Source organism: Rattus norvegicus, chromosome 7, assembly GCF_036323735.1.
Source record: "Rattus norvegicus strain BN/NHsdMcwi chromosome 7, GRCr8, whole genome shotgun sequence".
Lineage (NCBI taxonomy): Eukaryota > Metazoa > Chordata > Mammalia > Rodentia > Muridae > Rattus > Rattus norvegicus.
Genome location: NC_086025.1, coordinates 132,686,831 through 132,708,210, shown reverse-complemented (window position 1 = coordinate 132,708,210; position 21,380 = coordinate 132,686,831). Strand labels below are relative to the sequence as shown.

Below are 21,380 nucleotides of genomic sequence, written 5' to 3'. Positions count from 1 at the left end.
GAAACAGGCTGTTTGTTCGTTTTACAAACGGAAAAGCTGAACTCAAAGGAGGTGAATGTCGTGGCAAAGACAAATCGAGATAAGAGAAAAGCCATCCTGGATTCGGGTCTCCTGGCTGGTAGCCAGGGCCTCATCTTATAAATAATGGCTTAAGGGGTTGGGGATTTAGCTCAGTGGTAGAGCGCTTGCCTAGGAAGCGCAAGGCCCTGGGTTCGGTCCCCAGCTCCAAAAAAAAAAAAAAAAAATAAATAAATAAATAAATAAATAAATAAATAATGGCTTAACAGCTCCCCGGCACGGGAACTTAGCCCTTCACCTCAGACCTTTAACTTCAGATTTTAATGAATTCTTTTACCTTGAATCTTCTCCAAAGAGACCCGGATATCTGTTGCTTTAGATTACTTTGCTGGTCCACTGCCTAGGGAACAGAGGATTCCTGAATTTGTTCTTTTCCAGGTGGATCAGTGTTTTTACCTGATCAAGTATGTAGGGTCTCGAATAGCCTGGTCTAGCGTTAAACTCACTGTGTGATGGAAAACAGCTGCTCCATCTCCTATGCGCTGGAATTAGAGGTGGAACCACCACACCAGACTACCACCCAAATTTCTTTAGTTGTGTGGCCCTCAAGGCAAGCTCCGATCTAAAGGTTAACACCCAGAGTGCAGGGTGCTGGCAGCTCATACCTTTAATCCTAGCGTTTGGGAGGTAGGAGGATCTCTGTGAGTTCGAGGCCAGCCTGGTTTACAGAGCTGTTCCAGGACAGCCGAGGCTACACAGAGAAACCCTGTCTCAACACAAAACAAACAACAAACAGAAAACCAACACTGAAGAGATGGTTGAAACCCAGTTTATTAGACCAGAGGCATGCGTCACCCAGAGCCCCTTCTGCTGCCCCCCAGTCAGTGTCCATTTCCCTGCTTTGCCCTGCTTCCTTCTGGGGGAGTTCTGTTCTCTAAACAACTCTTGGGAACCAAAAGGTTTCAAAGATTCTATAGCCTCACTCTCTGGCTCCAGGCCAACCCACACAGGTGATCTGCCCATAAGTCCTGTTTTGGAATTAGAGACCAAGAGACAGTGGGGACAGAGAAGGCCTGGAAAGATATTGGGGCTCTGGCCTGGGAAGGGTACCTGGTGGGGGTGGGGAGGCCCTCTACCTCGACTTTTTTTTTTTTTTTTTTTGGTTCTTTTTTTTCCGAGCTGGGGACCGAACCCAGGGCCTTGCGCTTCCTAGGTAAGCGTCTACCTCGACTTTTAGCCAGCCCTGTATGGTAGGGACACACAACAGCAGGGCTTTCAACTCCTGCTCTAGGCCTACCTCTTTCCTCACATGACCAAGCCCTGGCTCACCAGAAAATGCAAGCAGTGGGCCTAGGCATCAAAGTGAGGACAGGGCACTGGGCACCCTGAGGAAAGAAAGGCCACTGAATGAATGAGGGCTTCAGCTTCTGGCCTTGGGTACTCACTGCCCAACTGCAAGGGTCAGTCACCAATCCCCAGCTCCCCCTGTCTGTAACATTCTTGGCTTAGTTTCCAGCCAGTGTCCTTCATTCCTGGATAGGAGCTACCTCTCCAGCAATCCCTTCCCTCAGGGAGGCTACAGTCAGCCAGACAAAGGGCACCAGGATAGGTGGAGCAGGAACATGTTAAGGCCGTGGGGAGGGCAGAGAGTGCCCCGGTCATGGGGGCCGAGGGAGAGGCCAGAAAGAGGCAGAGCTTGTAATTCACAGCTTCCTTTATGTCGCCACCGAGACAGTGTGAAGGTTACAATGCGCGTGTCATCTCCTTGTGCTTCTCAAAGGGATGTGTGTACACAGTACAGACACCAGGGGAGAATCCAACTCTTTATACAGGCAAAGGCATTCAGAGACAGGAGAATGGGAGGCAGGGGGGGTGGGGGGAGACAGAAGGGAGAACTTGGGGCTGGGGGATGATTCTCAGAGACAAGAGGGAATGGGACTGAGACAAACAGGGCCGGAGGGGAGTATATACAAGGCTATAGTAATATAGAGTCTGTATCATATAGAAATAGAAAATGCAGATGAGGTTGCCAAGAGAAGCAAATGAAGTCAGGGAAGAGGACTTGGAACTGTTCCATAAGAAAATTTATGGATGCGGCCCTCTGCAAAGGCCTCTGAGAGAGAAGCCAGTGAGGTCAGGCGGCCGTGCCGCTCTCCCTGAGCTGGAAGCTAACCAGTCAGGTCTTCTAGGGGATGTCACAGAGGGCTGCCTCTTGGGATCTCTCTCCAGCAGCTTTGGGTTGGAGGTGACTTACGGATATTGGGATGTGGCCTACAGCACCAGGGCCACACGGAGTCCCCGTCTCTACTTCTTCAGGAGATCCTCCGCCCCCCTAAAGGTTCTATATGCTTGAGGGAGCAGAACTGGGCATGGAGTCCTTACCTGGAGACTTGGGCTCCTGGGGAGTCACCCGGCTGAGAGCATCTCTTAAGGCTAGGGAAGTCCCCTCACCAGCCCTCTCCCTTAAGGTACATTCTCTGGTTTGGGGCCAAACTTCAGATCCTGGAGATCCCCTCCACCCCTCACTAAGAGGGGGCTTTGGTGACTGGTGGCAGCAGAATGTAGGTGGACACTCAGATGACAGACAGCCAGACAGACAGAATTCAGGCTTGGAGCTAGGGGAGGCAGCATGGAGCAGAGGGGCAGCCTGAGGTCCTGACCGATCTCTCTCTTTTTATATTAGTTTAATTTCGTTAAAATAAAAAGATGGGATAGAGGCTGGGAGAGGACTCTATGGTCAAGACTCCTTTCTCACCACAGACAAGAGGGAACCACTGACCAGGAATGCAGTTAAGTCCACAGGGTAGCTGGGGGCAGTTGGGGGCCCCTTGCTCCCCCAGCCCTCCCCACCTAGGCCTTTGGTACAGCGGCCTGCGAGGGCTTAGCAGGTAAAGTCCTCAAACGTGCCTCGAGCGGGATGGTGAGGTAGGATGTTGGCAGCGTACGTCATCCCGGCAGGATGTCCTCGGAGGCTCTCGCAGGGATTCTAACAGAGGGACATAAGACGGGAACCGGTTACAGAAAGGGTTGCGGGCAAAAAGGCGGCGTGGAGACGGGGTTGGTCTGAGGCTGTGGGGGAAGGGCACGCCGCAGGTCGCCTCCCTGCCTTGCTCCCTCACGTGTCTTTTGACGTCATCCAGGCTGAGCGCCACGCCCTTGTCTGCGCTGCTCCTCTTAGCCTCCTTCTGGCACTTTCCACGTCTGCACAGCCTGTGCTTAATGACCTGGGAGAGGTCGTGGCAGGGTGGGTGGATCGGAATCCCCAGTGGGGTGGCCCAGCCCTGCCCCCTTACCTCCTTACCTCGTAGGCATAGTCAAAGAGTTCCAGCACGGTGAGGATGCTGGCACCGATGAACAACCCCATCTGGCCCCCGATGTCACCTGAGGGGTCAGGTCGGAGAGGTTAGTGGGCTCAGGACCAAGGGGCTATGGGGTTCAATAGGACAGGGGCAGGCCAGCCATATTTGCAGAAATTGGTGCCTTGATCCAGAAGGATTAGAAGACCACACTCTGGCAGGATTTTATTCTCTATTCTGTATGTTCCTTCCCAAAATGAGTGTTTCTTATTCAAGAAAAATAAACTCTTTACAAAACTCACTACTTTCTTAGTGTCTGGACCACTTTCAAGGACACACGGAGCGGCTTCTACCTCTAGCCCTCAACCCCTCCTCTGATGCCCGACTTATCCACTTTGTCCTAAGAGAAGACCGGGTCCCTTTTCTCTACTTCCTGCCACACAAGAGGGCTCAGGGAAAGGCCCCTGGGGATGGGACAGACTGAGAGCACTTAGTTTGGGGTAGGAGGGAGTCATATCTTATCCTAGGCATAGGAGAAGGCTGGTCGTTCAGAAACTCACCCAACAGCCCTGCGATCTCATAGGCCTTTTTCTGCTCGATGGTCTCATAGTTGAGGACTTCAAAGAAAATGTCCAGCACCAGAATGTTCTCCCTGCACAGGAGGGGGGGGGGTAAAAAGTTAGGTTCAAGTCATATCTCTGCCCCTTACTAGAGAGGTCATCTTAGCTGTGAGTCTCTCTGAGTCTGTTTCCAAATCTCTGAGACACGGATGAAGAGTCCTGCCTGCCTTCTAGGGGTGCTGTGAGGATTAAATTAAATGGTTGAAAAGACACCCTGCACGCTGGCAAGTGGAGGCGGTCCCAGTTACAGGGATGAGTTTGGAGTTAAGAGGCTAAAAGGAGGAGGGAGAGGAGTGTCTGAATTACTTCCAGCTTGGTCTCCCCACACACAACCCACACTCTTCGGGGGCCTCTTGGACCTTCTGTGACTTATCTCAGCTTCCTTGCACCCAGAGACTCTCGTTAGGCCCACCTGTACCCTCTGCGGTCCTTGTACAAGTGCTCCGCCCTGCGCCGTAGACCCCTTACCCTATGTACTGCTCCGATTTGTTGAACTTCTTGGCCAGGTACTTGGCGGAGGCTTTGCTTGGGATCTTGACCATGGACAGCTCCTTGCCGTAGCGGGTCAGGTTGCAAGGCATCTCACACACGCAGTATTCCTGGTCTTTCTCCACTAGGAAGTCTGTGCCCACGTGAAAGGCACACGTTGAGTGGCGTCCTCCTTTCAGTGCCTTCCCAAGATGGACACACTGACCCTGCCCAAAATATCCCTAGAACCCTTTCTCATCCGCCTCGGTCCTGTGTCAATCCTTAGCTCATTCTCACCCGGCCTTCCTGCCCCTGCATTTAATCTTATGCAGCATTCCCTTGGGGTTCTAAAGGACCAACCATCTGAGGCTGAAAGAAGAGGATGAAGGCCCTCCCAAGAGACTCTCATTAATTCGCCACAGGGACCTTGGAAGGTGCAGTTCTCAGCGTTTAGAGGCAGATGCAGGTAGAAGCACAACCATTGTCCAATCAAGTCCAACCTTGATCTCAGTGCCCTGTGCATGGGACAGACAGCATTTCCTTCCCTCCCCCTAACTGTCCCAAGCCAGAGACGCTCACCCAGGGCAGGATCTGCACACTCCTTGTACTGCTCTGGAGTGCAGTATGGGGCGTCCCCTACAAAGCAAAGAAGACAGGACAAGTAGAGATTAAAGGGGTCTGGTGCCGTGTAGGGCAGAAGCTGGGAGATGGGACAGTAGGATGAGCTATCCCTGGTGCCCTGGAAGTGACCTACTCTCACACTCCACCCTTTAAAGACCCTTCCCCCGCTCCCTATAGACAAAGGCAGGAACTGAGAGACAAGAGTGAGAAACATAAGAAATTAAATGACCAGGGACCAGGGTTAGGAAGGAAAATACAGACAGGGAACAGGGGAAGGCAGTGTAGCCTGAGATAGCCCAGGGCTGTGCTTGGAATCTTGGAGCCTGACCTGGCATGTGCACCATACGGCAGTTGCAGTTCTCCACCAGGTAACGCGTCTCGCAATCAATCCGGCAGGCAGTGATGCTGTAGGAGTCGAAGAAATCCGAGTCCATGGTAACAGCATTGCAGGTGCCCCAGGGTGAGGGCAGGTAGATGAGCTGCTGGGAGAGCCGGGGAGCTGGGGAAGTGTGGGGGCTTCTCCCCAATTCCCCTTAATGGACTTCTCTGGCAAGATACAGAACTCAGGAGTCTTACCCCTGGACCTCTAAGGTCTTAGAGTTCACTGAGTGTTCCTCCCATCCTTGATCACCCACTACTGCATGTGTGTGCGCGTGTGTGTGTCAAGTGTGTGTGCATGTGTGTGTGAGTGTGTGTCTGTGCATGTGTGCATGTGTATGTGTCAAGTGTGTGTGCATGTGTGTGCACGTGTGCATGTGCATGTCAAGTGTGTGTGCATGTGTGTGCGTGTGTGTGTGCGTGTGTGTGTGCATGTGTGCATGTGCATGTGTATGTGTCAAGTGTGTGTGTGCATGTGTGTGCATGTGTGTGTGCATGTGTGTGTGAAGTATGTGTGCACGTGTGTGTGTCTGTGCCCCATACATAGTCCAGAAGTAGAAGTAGATGTTGACTATGTTCCTCTATTTCCCTCTACTTATTGTTTATGAAAGAGAATCTCTTACTGGATCTGGGGCAGCTCACTGGCCAGCTAGCTTCAGGATCCATCTGTCTCTGCACGCCCAGCCCAGAACTGGGGTTACAGCTGTGCACCACTCTGGTTTACATGTGTGTTGGGGTCTCACTTGAGATCTTCATGCTTGCATAATAAACACTTTACCCACTGAGCCGTCTCCCCGGTCCCCAGAACTCCATCTTGACTCCCCAACACCCGCTGCAGCTTCTCACCCTCTGCTCCTGGCAAGACACAAACGTCTGGAAACCTGGAGCCACACCAAAGCCCAGCTGGTCGATGAAAGGGGGTTCATCCTGACTGTGGATCTGCACTTTGATGCCTGCTTCGAAGGATGTCTCGTCTGTAAAGATGAAGGCATGAGAATTGGGAGGAGCCTGGGGCACCACAACTTCCTGGTAAGAAGCAGCCTCCACTGGGACTTGGTAAGGAGGAGATAGGGTCCAAGCACACCTTCAGCCTCCTGTGTTAGCAGCTCCATGGTGCTCCAGTGACCTCTGGATCCTACAGACTTCTTTTACCTGGTGTCTACAATGTATCTTGCTGTTTCAGATAATCTCTCCTGGACTGTCACTGGCTCAGGCCCTCTCCATCTCTCCTCATCCCCTTCTCTTTTCTCCTCATCTCTCTGCCCCCAAGTCCCCTGAGACCAGACAGCCAGGCAGTCCAAGAAGAGAGGGAGTTATTTATAGAGTGAGTGGCGGCCACTGATGGAAGAGGATGCCTGGTTACCTTGGAGAGTAACTAAACCAGGAAGGAGGAGCCAGGGAACCGAGAGTGCGGAAGTCACATAGGGGCAAAGACAGACATGGTGAGATCTTGGGAGAAAGGGGACGTGTCTGAATTTGGTGCCAGGGCTGCACAGTGGAGCCCTAATTGAGTTTGGGGCCAGGCGGGCCCAGGGAGGGTGTTCTTAAGCAGACGGACATACCGGTCTCTCCCCACACAGGCAAATATTCATCTTGCTGAATGTCCAGCATGATCTCCAGGCCATTGCCAGTCCCACCTTTCATGGTCTTCAGCCGTGGCCGCCCATCTTGGCCCGAGTTGAATGTGTAACACTTCCCATACCGAGTGAAGACCTGGTGGAAGGCAGAGTAGAGAGCATGAGAGTTTTGCCAGCAGGATGAGCTTCCGATCGGGCTTAACCAGTGAGAACCACAAGGGATCGGACACAGACAGAGAACGGAGTACTGATCCCCTCTCTGCCTCTCTAACCAGGCAGTGGCTTAGGTCCTCCACAATTGTCACCCTTGCTGGGAGGACTCCTTTTGTGCTCCTTCAGCCTTGGAGCGATAACAATTTCCCACTAAGGCTAGCTCCATCCTCCCCCCACCCCTCACTGGCTTCCTTAATCCTGCACGCAGCTTTGCAAATAGCCCCTTCGTGAAAGTCTTTTCAACTGAACTATCAAGGAACAATCTTCCTCTTGCTAGGACCCTAACATGCACCGTTGTCACCATGACCTGTGACTGCTAAACCTCTGAGGCCTTCTGAAACAGATCTTTAGATCTTGCTTTGGGATTTCACCCCTCAGTTAAAAATCCTTCCAAGTCCTTCCTCCACACCTAAGCCCCTCAAAGCTAAGCCTCTCAGTCTCTTCCCTCTCTCGTGTCCACCATTGTCCCATTATCAGCAGAACCTGTGAGCAGTCCCAGTCACCAAGGCAAGAACCAAACACATCCAACACATCACTTTCCCTCCCTCCTGGACCAAACACCAAGGCATGGCAGATTCCGGTGCTTGTAGAGCTCAGAGGGCCTCAAAGGAGATACTTTCCTTGTTAGAAGATCCTGTATCTTCTGCCCTCGCTGAGGCCCAATGGCCCAAAACACCAGGTTACAATCACTTCAGGGACTGGGATAACCCCCATCTACTCCTACATGGTAGGGCACAGAGCAGTGGGTATGGAAGGGAAAGGCCAGGCATCTGAAATATACATGGGCTAGAGGGGCATCAGGCTAGACTGGACTATAGGCTGATCTGGGGAGATGGTGGGATGCGGCTGGCCACTGGCTCTGTATCTAGAAATTCCCTTCACCTCCGGGTAGGGGAACCAATGGGGAAAGGTGATATTTTCCAGTGATGGCTTCTTCCAGTGCTGGCCACTGAATGAGAGCTGGGAGCAAGGACTCTGATTTAGAAGTTTCCCAACGTCACTGACAGACATGTGGATCATACACACACACACACACACACACACACACACACACACACACACACACAGAGCTAGTTGGGGATGGACTCTCCCATAGGAAAAAGCACAAGAGACCAAGTGAGGATGTGAGCTCTGCTGACAGAGGTGTCTGTATGAAGGGGCTCTGCCCTCTCCACCTATGACCCCATTCTGCACTCCAGAAACGGTGGCTCCACCCCCCCCCAACTATTACCCCAGCCAACCACTGCCCAGTCATAGGCAGCCCCTAGCAGGTCAAAGATTGACTTCACAGCTAGAGCAAGGTTCGGGGCCATGGAGAGGTCTGGAGAACAGCAGATGAGACTAGAGGATATTCTAGGCATCAGAACAACACTAATTACTGGTAGGGACATATTTCAAGACCCAACGAGGAAGAGCTGTGCTAGCTGCAGACTCTGGCATCCCAGGTGAGCTCAGGACCAGGCTAGGTCGGGTTCAGCGGTTACCAGCCCCAGTCTCAGGAGCTGATGGGCAGAGAGAACGGTGGCTAGACTCTTGGGGTGTTGTGGTAAGCATGGGTCCCACTCACCACTGAGAAGTTGTGGGGACCACAGGGGCCCCCACAGTAGGAACAATAGAGCAGCATGTCCTCCAGCCGGTGGCAAGAGCGATTATAGAAACGATGGAGGTTAAAAGGCTCCCCGGAGAAAGCCTCTGGGCCAGGAGGAGCAAGGGGCACCCCGGGGTCATCACTCTCATCCAGTCCTAGCATGGGGGCCAGGTAGAGCAAGTCAGGGTAGCTGAGCTGGGACAACCGCACGGCATTGGTGTTGCAGAAGGTGACAGCTGGGAAGACCAGCTCCGTGGTGGCCACTTCGTCTAGCAAAGTCACGTGTGGGTAGCTGAGGTAATAAGCAACGCGGTCCCCTACCTGGCACAGGAAGGCACCCAGTGCTATGACAAAGGCCACTGCCCATAAGGCCTGCCTTGGCCCTGGGCCCCCTTCCACAAACACATGGCTGGCACCATGGAGGGTACAGCTGTTGGCGAAGGCCACCAAGTCCCTAGGTGAGTCATCACCCTCATCCAACTCCGACCCTGCCTCCATTTCCTTCTCTTCCTCTTCTTCCGATTCTGAGCTGTCCTGCTGCTGCCGGTGGTGGTGGGGACCCCAGATATCTGCCATGGATCCCGGGGCCTCCTCTCCAGAGGAGAATGACACAGAACAAAAGATCTGGATGGGCATCTTGTTCAGGAGACAGGAAGAAGCCACCAGAAGGGACGGAGGTTGGACTTCGGCTAGGTCTGCGCCGGTCCAGCTGTCTGTCCTTCCTCACCAGAGCCTCTGTGGCAGTGTGGCTGAGCTGGGGCAGGGCATGGGGAGGAGGACCAGACTGCTCTGCTAGAGAGGGCGTGGTCTGTGCCGAGGATGAATAATTGATGGAGAACTGCTAAGAGAGGGGGGGCACTGCCAGGGATGAGGAGAGCTGAAGACCTTTGTCTGACACTGGCTTCGGCAGGATGAGGGTTTGGGATCTTGTTACCCTCTCCTCAGGTGAGGTGACGCCCACTCCTCTCACTGCCAGGATGACCTCAGTTGCTGCCCTCTACTAGGACACAATGCATGCTGTCACCCCCAAGCCCCCCCCAATGTCCCTCAGTTTTTCTGGCTCCCTTTACTCTCACTTGATCTAGCCCGGGTTCTGGGCTCTCCAAGCCTCAGGCCTTCTGCAGGCAGGCTCTCTCAATTCCTCTCCACTCACAGTCCCTCCGTTGTTTCATTGATGACCCCGCCCCCATCTCCTAGCCCACCCTCAGCCTCTGTTTACTTTTATCATTTCTTTGATACTTAGTTACCTTCCCATGCCTTCCCCCTTTACTTTGTTACTCCCTGCCTGCCCAGTTTAATTTGTTACTCCCCGAGCCTCCAATACCCCTTGTCATTCCTTGACCCACAGCTAGTCTCAATCTCCCATTCTCCTCCTAACCTACAGTTCTATTTTAGGTCCTCATCCTTCCCCAAAGCTCAGCACACTTAGGTCTCATCCCCCCACCCCGTTTTTTTTGTGGCTTGTGGGGCAGCCCAGGTTCCATTAGCAGATGTTTCTCAGTGACCACAGACTCATGTCTGACCAGTTCCCAGCACTGGGGGAGGGACTCCTGAAGGGGAAAAGCTTGCTGACTGAACAGAATGCTATCACCGCCTCCACAGTTTGTCCTCCCCACTAAAAACAAAACAAAACAAAGCCAGTTTAGAAGGGGTATGTGAGAGGCTCTCCTCCGGAGGGTGGAAGGAACTGTGACCAGTGGGGAAACAGAAGGGCCTGGGGCAGGTGAACAGTGTTGGGAACTAACTTGAGAGCTCCTCCCAAACCCTAGCATTATGTGCCCCTCAGTACTGAGGCTCCCTCTGCTCTTAATGGACCAATCCCTACCCTAGCCCCTGGCCTCGGTGTGTGCTCTGGTCACCCAAGGCCACTGGTTGAGGAACTTGAGCCAGCAGCCAAGTCTCTAGGGCCAAGAAGGTGACCTAGAAGAGGAAAGGGAAAGAGGGAGGGAGGAAGGGGAGGGAAAGAAAGAGATGGAGAGAGAGAGAGGAGACAGAGGAGACAGAGACAGACAGACAGACAGACAGACAGACAGGAACACAGAGAGACAGAGAAGGGGGCCAAAGCAGATTAACTCTTTCTCAGCAGGGCCAGGAGTAGGTCTAGGCTGAACAAGTCTACTAGGGACTTCCTATTCCCTGCTGGTTTGTGGGAGAGAACCTGGGATGTGTTGGGGTGAGGGGCAGGTGCTGGGTTCTAGAAGAGCTGACAGGAGTGCAGCTTCCAGCCTTGCCCAGCTTTATCCTTAGCTGGGTAAAAGGAACCCCAGAAGAGGAGAAAGCCTCGGCCCAGTCCCTCTCCAGTCTTCCATTCCCCTTAGACTGTCTCAGTTCTTCCCCTCTGAACGATGGTCTCCCAACTAGTAGTCTCTCAGTCTCCCCATGTCTGCACTTTCAGTTCAGTTATGCAATCCTGCCCATTCCCACCTCCCTGCCCCTGGCTTAAAACTCCTCAGTGCCTCATGGTAAAGCTCACTCCCCGATAGCTCTGTGCATGGTACTCTCATTACTTATACTGCTCCCCAGCCCAGCATCCAGCCCAGCATCCAGCCCAGCATCCAGCCTAGCACCCAGCCTAGCACCCAGCCCAGCATCCAGCCCAGCACCCAGCCTAGCACCCAGCCTAACACCCAGCCCAGCACCCAGCCCAGCACCCAGCCCAGCATCCAGCCTAGCACCCAGCCTAACACCCAGTCCAACATCCAGCCCAACATCCAGCCTAGTACCCAGCCCAGCACCCAGCCCAGCACCCAGCCCAGCATCCAGCCTAGCACCCAGCCTAACACCCAGTCCAACATCCAGCCCAACATCCAGCCTAGCACCCAGCCCAGCATCCAGCTGCCACAACCCTCCCAGGCCCACTAAGCTCACTCACATTCTTACAGCCCAGGACTCCTGCTCAGCTCTGCCTCATTTTCTTCCTCATCTCTTTTATTTTATTTATTATTATCATGCATGTGAGTGGAGGAGTGTGATGGTCGGAAGACAGTTTTTAGACATCAGTTTTCTTTTTCACATTGGGCTCTCAGAACCAAATTCAAGCCTGGAGCCGGGCACAGTGGCTTGAATCCCCGCTTTTGCCTGCTGAGTCAACTTGCTGGCCCTCTGATGCTGATGTTGTTGTCATCATTATCATCAACATCATCATCACTACCACCACCATCATCACCATCATCGCCATCATCATCATGGTCTCACTCTGTAGCCCAGGCTGGCCTGGCATTTCTCCTGTCAATCACAGAGATCCAGCTGCGTCTGCCTCCCATGTGCTAAGATAAAGGTATACGACCATGTCTGCTTCCTCTGATCATTTTTTTTAAAATTTGTTGTTTTATTTAGGTCTGTGCGTTTTTGTCTGCCTGTGTGACTGTGCACCACAATGTGTGTCACACTAAGAGGGTCAGAAGAGGATCCCTTGGAACTGGAGTCCCAGACCACCGGAAGCTGGTTGAGAGCAGCTACATGGGCACTGGGAAGGGGCCAAGCATCCTCTGGAAGAGCAGCCGTGCTTCTCAGTGCTGAGCTATCTCCCCTCTGATCTTTCTAAAGAGACAGGCTCTCACTGTGTTGCTGTCCCTAACTCCTAGGCTCCAGTTGTCTTTCTGCCTCACCTCCCAAGCAGCTGGGTTTATGGGTCCACACCACCGTGCCAGCTCCCTGGTCCTTTCTCAATACCCTATTCATATCTTCTCTGATGGCTGCCTCAGGGTCAGTCACTACACAGGACATTTCAGACGTGAACGCAGAGTCCGTGAGGGGGAGTGGTTGAGGCGGAGAGGCTACCTCAAGGAAAAAGAAGGTAAGACTAACGTCAAAGAGGATGGGTAAGGTGGCCGCAGTAAAGGTAGGCACTTGCGGACAAGCCTGCACCTAGGTTTGATCCCCAGAACTTAGGTGGCCGGAGGAGAGGACTGACGTCCACACGTTGTCCTCTAACCTCTCAAATGCACCCATACACAAACGAGATAGAGAGATGTGGTACAAAACAAAAACCCACAAGAGGGTCTGGGTATGAGGAGAGATCCGTCACCTTTAACTGTTATCCTCTCTTGTACAAATCCATGGGTGCCCTTCCTTTCTGTCCGCTGCCTCATGGACATCTTTCTCCTACCTGCCATTCTCCTACCTTCCAGGCTTTAGTTCTCGCCTGGCAGGGTCTGCTTTGCTGCCCTTCAGTTTCAGAGGCTTTGGCTTGAGGGGTGCGGGCTGTGGTTGACCCTAGTTGCCCATTTACCTCTTGCCCACTAGAGGGCACTGTCTCCCTCCTTCAGATATCCTAGATTCACAAGAGGAAACTAAGGCAGAGGGAGCTTCAGGGTGAGAGTTTACCCCCAGAGAGGAGGCTGTAAAGAGGGACAGCAGCTTTAGAGGACACTGAGCTGACATAACTCCCCCTCACACCTACACCAAGACTACCATGCACTCCTTCCTATACAGCAACACACAGGCATGGAGATGCACGCACACACATACACCAATGTAGATGCACATACTCCTACCATATTCACACACATGCACACACATACACACAGACACATGCATGCACATGGTCACCCATACATAAGTATGCACACAGTCAGATCCCTATACTTTCCCTCCCCCATTCCCTCTCCCCTCATTCCTTCAAATTCCCTTTCAATTTCATTTCATTCAAAAAGGCACATTCAATGTTTTTCAGTAATGGTAAGGTAAGAAGGCCAGTGAACACACACAGAATGTGCACACACAGACTGTGCACACACAGACTGTGCACACACAAACTATAGACACACACACAGACTGTGCACATACAAAGACTGCACACACAGAGACTGTGCACACAGAGACTGCACATACAGAGACTGTGCACACACACAGACTGTGGATACACCACAGACTGTGCACATAGAGACTGTGTACACACACAGACTGTGCATACACAGAGACTGCACACACACAAACTATGGACACACACACAGACTGTACATACACAGACTGCACACAGAGACTGTGCACACACACAGACTGTGCACACAGAGACTGCACATACAGAGACTGTGGATACACACAGACTATGGACATATACAGAGAGACTGTGGACATACACAGAGAGACTGTGCACACACACAGGTTGTGGACACACACACAGACTGTGCACACACAGAGACAGTGTACACACAGGGACTATGCACACAGGGAACCCAGGCTGTGGACGTACACAGCAGCCCATGAGGAGACGATCAAGTGCACACAAACACAGACCTACACTCCATTCTGGGCCCTGGGTTGAGGATGGGGCTCAGCTGTGGAGTGCTTGCTGAATGAGCTCCTGGATTCATTCCCTCTGCACACATGCTGTGATCCCAGCACTTGAGAGGAAGAGGCTGGAGGACCAGGAGGTGATCTCAGCTACAGAGTGAATTTGAGGCCTCCATGAGACACACAAGACCCTGCTTCAAAATGAACAAATAGCTCAGCCTGGTCACACACACATCTTCAATCCTAGGACTCGGGAGGTCGGGCTGCAGATCTGTGAGTCTGAGGCCAGCCTGGTCTACATCACAAGTTCTAGGCCAGCCAGAGCTAGTATATATGTAGTAGTATATATGTGCATATGTGTGTGCACTCTTGTCCATGTGTCCTTATATGGATTCCAGAGGCTGGGTGACCTCGTCTATAAATCTCCACATACATAAAGTAAAAACAAGTCAGTGAGTAATGACTCAGGGCTTTCCATTCACGGATGAGCCTCTTCCCCGAGTCCTCCCCCACCGCTAAGTGTGTCAACTGAGTTCTTTCTTACTTTCTCTGCATCCCTTCTGAATCTCACCTCCTTCCACATCTGGGCAATGTTTAGTAAAATCCCAGCACTGGGGAGGTGGAGACAGGCGGATTCTCTGGAGCTCAATGGCTAACTGGGTCCTCGCTAATCCATGAGCTTCAGGTTCGGTGAGAGAATCTGTCTCAAAGATAAATGAAGGGGCTCAGCAGGCAAGAGCCCTGGATACGCCTCAGAGGACCTGGGTCCGATTCCAGCACCCACAGGGCACTCACAACTGTTTATAATTCCAGTTCCTGGGGATTTCACATCTTTTTCCATGGTACACAGACATACGTGTAAAATACAAATGCATGTAACAAAGTAGAATAATTTATTCTAGCCCATTGTAGAGATGGACAAGGACACCCAGCACTGACCTCTGGCTTCTACACAGGCACACGTGAGCAGGTGTGCTTATATACATTCATGCATAACATACATGCACACATACATACACATGCACACACACATGCACACACATGTACACACATGTACACATCATGCATATACACTCACACACATGCATGCACACTCATACATATACACACATGCATAACACATACATAATGCACATGCACACAGGTACACATATGCATGCACACACATGTGTACACACACGCACATACATGAACTCATGACACACAAATAACACACACACACACACACACACACACATACACACACACACAGTGCTGAGCCACAAAAACCAATTCAAGTCTCCTAATGAGCAGCGAGTACTAATATTGGAGTTGGGACTGATAGTGCACACTTGTAAAGGCAGAGGCAGGCAAATCTCTGTGAGTTCTAGGTCAGCCTGGTCTACAGAGTGAGTTCTAGGATAGCCAGAGCAAATAGTTCAAAAATAGCACAAAAGCAAGCCAGGAAACAAACAAACAAAGGGCTGTCAGTTAAAATGAGGTCATCTACCTGTAAATGCCTTCTTTCTACCTCGCTTCTGGGGAACAAATCGTGGGCTGGATCCTGCCCGTATCAGACTTATGATTTAAAACATTTACAAATCAAACTATGAGGAACGTTATGAGAATATTCCTGGGGCGGAGGACGGGGGAGCCTAAATCAGACTGGGAATCAGTAAAGTTTCCTGAGAAGTAAGGTTTGACATGTCTGCCCCCTGTAAGGTGTCTGTCTGTCTGTCTGTCCCCAGGCCCCGCCACATGTGTGTTTCAAACAAGAGACTGAGGGCTTAAACAGAGGCTATGTGGCTAGAAAGGAGAAAAGGGAAACCAAGTCACCGGGCCTTGTAAGACTCCTGGTCCAATAGTAATGTACGCTCTCTGTTGAAGGATTGGAGATAATCAAAGCTAGGTTTTGGCTCGGTGTGCTGTGTACACCTATAATTCCAGCACTTGGGAGGCTGAGGCAGGAGGACCAGTTCAAAGCCATTCTTGGATCCACAGTGACTTTCAGGCTAACCTGGCAACACGAGACCCCGTCTCAAAAAACAAACAAACAAACAAAACAGAAAGAGAGGGAGAGAGAAGGAGAGATTACGAATGAAGCTGCAGATCTTGTCAGTCCTTGGCAGGGTCTGTCAAGGCAGATGAGGGGATGAGGTGTCAGGGAGGGCCTGTGGAACTGGTGGGGCTCTCTCCAGAGCAGACACTCAAGGGAGAGAGGACTTGTTGGAGAAGTAAGACGATATGAGTTTGGTTCTGCACCCGATGGCTTTCAGGAGCTTCGAGGCCCCCTGAGTAAAGACGTTAATGGAAAATTGGCCACTGGAGTTGAAGCTCTGAGAAGAGAGCTGGCCTGAGACCTGGAGCCGGCACCGTGTAGATGGTATTCAAAGTCATGAGCGAAGGTGTGACTGCACAGGAATAGAATACGGAGTTAAAAAAGAAAGATGGGAAGAGAGAAAAAGCGGCCTGATCTGGCACTGTCCACGGAAGCTAAATAGAATCCTACCTTATGACTTAACCATAGCTCCTACTCCCAAACCCAAGAGGAGTGAGTACACGTGTCAACCAAAAAACCAGGAAGAAGAATGTTCACAGCCTCTCTATTTATAACAGCCCCAAACCGGTGACAACCCAAATGTCTAGCAGTAGTAGAACGTCTAAATAAGTTGCATTCTATGAATATAATGAGTTAGCACACAGCAAAGAAAAAGAAACGCCCATCGCAACATGACTCACGGGTGATCACGAGCAAAAGTAGGTCACCCTGAGACGTCGAGGAGGGTAAGTACAATGCCCGGGATGTTTAAGAGAAGTGAAACTCGGCCTCATCACTAGAAAAACCACAGACTCGGGGCTGGGGATTTAGCTCAGTGGTAGAGCGCTTACCTAGGAAGCGCAAGGCCCTGGGTTCGGTCCCCAGCTCTGAAAAAAAGAAAAACCGCAGACTCCTGTGGGATGGCACTCACCTCAAGTATTGGAGGTGTTTTGTGTCCGTGAGAGTATAGACCAACAGTACGTACTGTTACAGTGTAAGGTATCCCAGCGCAAAATCCTTCAAGCTATGCCTTTAAACTATATCCCTATGATTTAAAAGAAGAATGAAACCACAGCCCTGAGTGAGGACGGTACACACTAGCCAAATAGAAGGGACCGAATTGGTAAAGAAACAGAAGCGGCTGGGCATACCAGTTAAGCCGAGAGACTCGACGGTCAGGAAACATAACGGTTTAGAAAACAGGGGAACAATTTGTTGCTGTCCTTTGATGCAGCTCTGGGGATCAAAGCCAGAGCCTTCTGCCTGGAGACAAGCTCTTTAGCACGGAGCTTTGTCCCAGCCCCTCAGACAATGCTTTGTTTGTTTATCCTGTTGGTTTATGCTTCAAGTTTTAAAGACAGCATCTTCTGGAGCGCACACTAGTCTTGAACTTGCCAAGTAGCTGAGGATAACATGAACTCTTGATCTTCCTGCTTCTATCTCCCAAGAGCTGGGATTACGGGAATGTGCCAGTATTCCCACCCACCTCTCCACCTCCCACCCCACCCCACCCCTTGAGACAAGATGTCACTTCTATCCCAGCTGGCTTTGAACTAATTATGTAGGGAAGGATGACCTTGAACTAAGGACACTCCTGCCTCCACCTCCAGGGTATAGGAGCAAGCTGTGCAGGGCTGGAGATAGGACCCAGGGCTTCATGCAAACACTAGGCAAGCCTCTACCATCTCAGTTGGTCCCCTGCCCTCCCTCCCTGTGGTGGTTTGAATGAGAATGGTTTCCATAGGCTCATGTATTCAAATACTTGGTCCTCAGTTGGTGGAACTTTTTGGGAAGGATTAGGAGGTGTGGCCTTGTTGGAGGAGGTGTGCCACTTGGGCTTTGACGTCTCAAAAGCCCATGCTATTTCCCCAATTAGCCGTCATTCCCTCCTGCTTGTGGATCAAGATGTGAGCTCTTAGCTCCTTCCCCAGCGCCATGTCTGCTGGCCTACTGTCACATTCCCCATTTTGATGGTCATGAACTCTAACCCCCTGGAATCATGAGACCTAAATTAAATACTTTCTTTGAGAAGCTGCCTGGTCATGTTGTCTCATTTTGGCAATAAAAAAGAAACTATGTTAGTTGGACCAGGTGGGCAGGACGCAGCAGCCATTTGGACTTGTTGGTAATACATACGTACATCAGAGGACGGGGAAATAAATCCAACAAAACTCAAGGGCCTTCTACCTCAGTGAGATTCCTAGGAGTCCCGTGGTGTGGGGTAGGCAGAGATGTTCCTTCTAAGGGAAAGGCAATTAGTGCACCTGGCCTCTCCCACCTCCAAGAAAGGAGCTCAAAGCTTAGCGGCCGGATTTGGAGTCTGGAACCAGCACATTCCTCACCTGGGTGTGTTAGGAAAGCTGTTAGCTTTGAGCGGGGCCTAGAGCAGGAGAAGGCTCTTCAATAGGTCCTGCCACTTGGACTGTATGACCCAGCAGACCTGACGGTACTTGTCAGTAATAGATAAGGCTGGTGTTTGAAGCCTTCGATAGCCCCCCATGGGTAAATCACAGAGGAAATGCCGTTTTTGATACCGACGTCTGTCTTAGTTATTTTTCTATTGGCTGTGATCAGACAACATGACCAAGGCAACTTCTAAAAGAACGTGTTTAATTTGGGACTCGCAGTTCTAGAAGGTTAGAGTCCATGGTCAACGTGGCGGCCCCGGGCAAGTGTTGGAGTAGGAGTTGAGCGTTCACATCTTGATATAAGCATGAGGCAGAGAGAGCTCACTGGGAATAGCATGGGCTTTGAAACCACAAAGCCTGCCCAGCATGGAACTTGGGATCCTCTTGCCTCAGTTCCCTGAGAAGCTTGGTCTAAGAGCCTGGGGCCTGTGCCACCACCCATGGCTTTGCTCAACAGTTTTGAAAGCTACTGAAGATGAAGAATAAAACACGTTGTTTGCTGGATTTGACAGCATGAATGTCGCCATTGGTCTTTAATTAAAGCCAGACAGATCAGGGAGAAGGCAGCTTGGGTAAGCAGGAGTTGAGGAAATGTGTATTGAGAACCGTAAAATCACTCTTAATAACATAGCAGAGGGAATCCCAGTAGTGTGGAGGGGGCTGGAGGGAGACAGTGGGTAAGCAGCGCTCTTCCAGAGACCTGGGTTTGAGTCCCAGCACCCACCACACGGCTGCTAACCACCATTGGTAACTTCGGTTCCAGGGAATATAGTGCCCTCTTCTGGCCTCATTGGGTACTGCATGCATGTGGTGCAGAGACACACGGAGGAGGAAAAACACCCACCCACATTAAATACAAATAAATCTTAAAAAAAAAAAAAAAAGAAAAGAAAAGAAAAGAAAGGAAAAGAAAAAATATGGAGGGCTCGTGGGTGTGAAAGATACATGCTTTGGTTTTTTATCGTAGCCCAAAAACTGATCCATAGGAAGTACTCAGCGAACGGTAGCTATTGCTATAGCTACCTGTTTATTTTCTTGAGATGGGGGTCTTACTGTGTGATCCAGGCTGGTTCCCAGCCAAGACTCAAGGGATCGTCTTGACCTGTAGACAGCTGCCACATCTGTACCACAGGGCTTGGCTCAGGTGTGTATTTTAAGGGTGGAGCACACTGCACATGCTTCAGTGTCAACAAGGACAGCTCCACTCTGTGGAGATGTCCTGTAGGGGAGGGAACGGTTTTAAGAAGCTCCTTAGCAGGTAGAGGGGCCCCAACAGAGTAAGTCGAGACCATTTTAGATAGGATGACTGCTCCCTTCCGGGTGTTGCTACGGGGGGGGGGGGGGAGATCTTGTTTGAAGCTTCTGTTTCCTTAGTAAATGGGAGCACAGTCATCTGTCAGGAGGAGGTGTAAGAAGAGCTAGGAAAGGGGCTGGGGATTTAGCTCAGTGGTAGAGCGCTTACCTAGGAAGCGCAAGGCCCTGGGTTCGGTCCCCAGCTCCGAAAAAAAGAACCAAAAAAAAAAAAAAAAAAAAAGAAGAGCTAGGAAAGACAGAACCAAGAAGGGTCCCCAGCTCCGAAAAAAAGAACCAAAAAAAAAAAAAAAAGAAGAGCTAGGAAAGACAGAACCAAGAAGCTCGGGGTCGACTGAGGAGGTCGATCAGTTGACCAGGATGACAAGGGGCTGGGTGTTTCCCAGGTAGCACTGCAAGTCAACTTAAGGGTGTTGATCACGGATACAGTGGGATGACTTGATGCTGTGCCACTGTGGGGTGTGACTTTCTCCATACAGTGAGGCCGCCTGGGGCTACTCCCTTCGGGGTTGTGGGGACTGAAAACAAGGTGAAATAAAAAGGCAGAGGTGTCGCTGGGTGTGAATAGCATACGGCTTTGGTCCCAACATTTGGGAGGCAGAGGCAGGTGGATCTCTATGAGTTCCAGGCCAACCTGGTCTACACAGTTTCCATAAAATAAGATAAAATAAAATGAAATAACAAAATAAAGGCATGGGGTGGTGGTGCACACCTTTTACCCTGGCACAGGCAGGTGGATCTCTGGGGATTCTAGGCTAGCCTGGTCTACAGAGCAAGTTCCAGACAGAGCTACTTAAGGAAGCCCCTTCCATAACAATAGTAACAGATAGAACAACTGAAAACAGACACCTGGACATTCAGCCCACTCATGGGGTGGGGTGGGGTTCCTGGGGTCGCTTCTGCACCCTTTCTACCACTCTACATTGCTTCGCCTGAGCACATGAAGCTGGGGAGCCCAAAGCAGCTTCATCTGTCACACACAGTCCTGTGACCAAAGCCTCAAGAGCCTGGACCTGGAAGATCCGAAGACAAAGCCATCATGGTCTCCGGCAAATCACATAACATCCCTTACCCTCAGTGTCCCGTTCTCTGCAATGGTGATAGCAGGTTTCCTCCAGACTCATAACTGTGAGGCTTAAATGAGCACAGACAAAGGGGATTTAGAATCTCAAAGCAAGACTGAAATTCGCTGCCACGGGCTCCTCATGCAACAGCAGGTCTGTCCGCACGAAAGGCCCCTCCCACACCACACACATCCACATACTACATCCGCATTCCCCTGCAGACGTGCAAATGGAGGTGCACAGGAGCGGCTGCTCCCTAGGGACACACACCCAATGGGTGTACCGTGAGGAGTCTGGTTGGCTGCTGTCACGGCCCAGGCCACTGCAGCAAACTCTCCTTTAGGGACGTTCTTCGCCCGGCATACTGATGGGGCTTACCAATTAGAGATACACAACACTGAACAGCACAGCCCAACCTCCCTGGGCCCCGGAGACAGTCAGTTGACAGATGGTGGGGGTGGGAAAGAGTTCTCTTTCTTAGAACTCATAGGATCTTAAAAGGTCTTAATTGGGGCTGGAGAGATGGCTCAGTGGTTAAGAGCACTGACTGCTCTTCCAGAGGTCCT

At 51.3% G+C, this 21,380-nt stretch overlaps 1 protein-coding gene across 9 annotated transcripts in view; it reads right to left on the bottom strand.

The window, feature by feature from the left end:
• Nucleotides 1–831: 831 nt before the first annotated feature.
• The window catches only part of Asic1 (acid sensing ion channel subunit 1), a 30,222-nt gene continuing 9,673 nt past the window's right edge, over nucleotides 832–21,380 (bottom strand). For 3 of the 9 annotated variants that reach the window (XM_017595126.3, XM_039079937.2, XM_017595125.3), the window contains exons 4-12: nucleotides 6,964–7,114; nucleotides 6,248–6,375; nucleotides 5,352–5,505; nucleotides 4,982–5,038; nucleotides 4,403–4,556; nucleotides 3,875–3,966; nucleotides 3,320–3,399; nucleotides 3,138–3,242; nucleotides 832–3,004 (exon numbers count right to left, since the gene is read on the bottom strand). In XM_017595126.3, coding sequence (XP_017450615.1) covers nucleotides 2,900–3,004; nucleotides 3,138–3,242; nucleotides 3,320–3,399; nucleotides 3,875–3,966; nucleotides 4,403–4,556; nucleotides 4,982–5,038; nucleotides 5,352–5,505; nucleotides 6,248–6,375; nucleotides 6,964–7,114 — 1,026 coding nt within the window. In that variant the 3' untranslated portion in view covers nucleotides 832–2,899. The other 6 variants (NM_001414903.1, NM_024154.3, XM_063264284.1 and 3 more) reach the window with 5 other exon arrangements.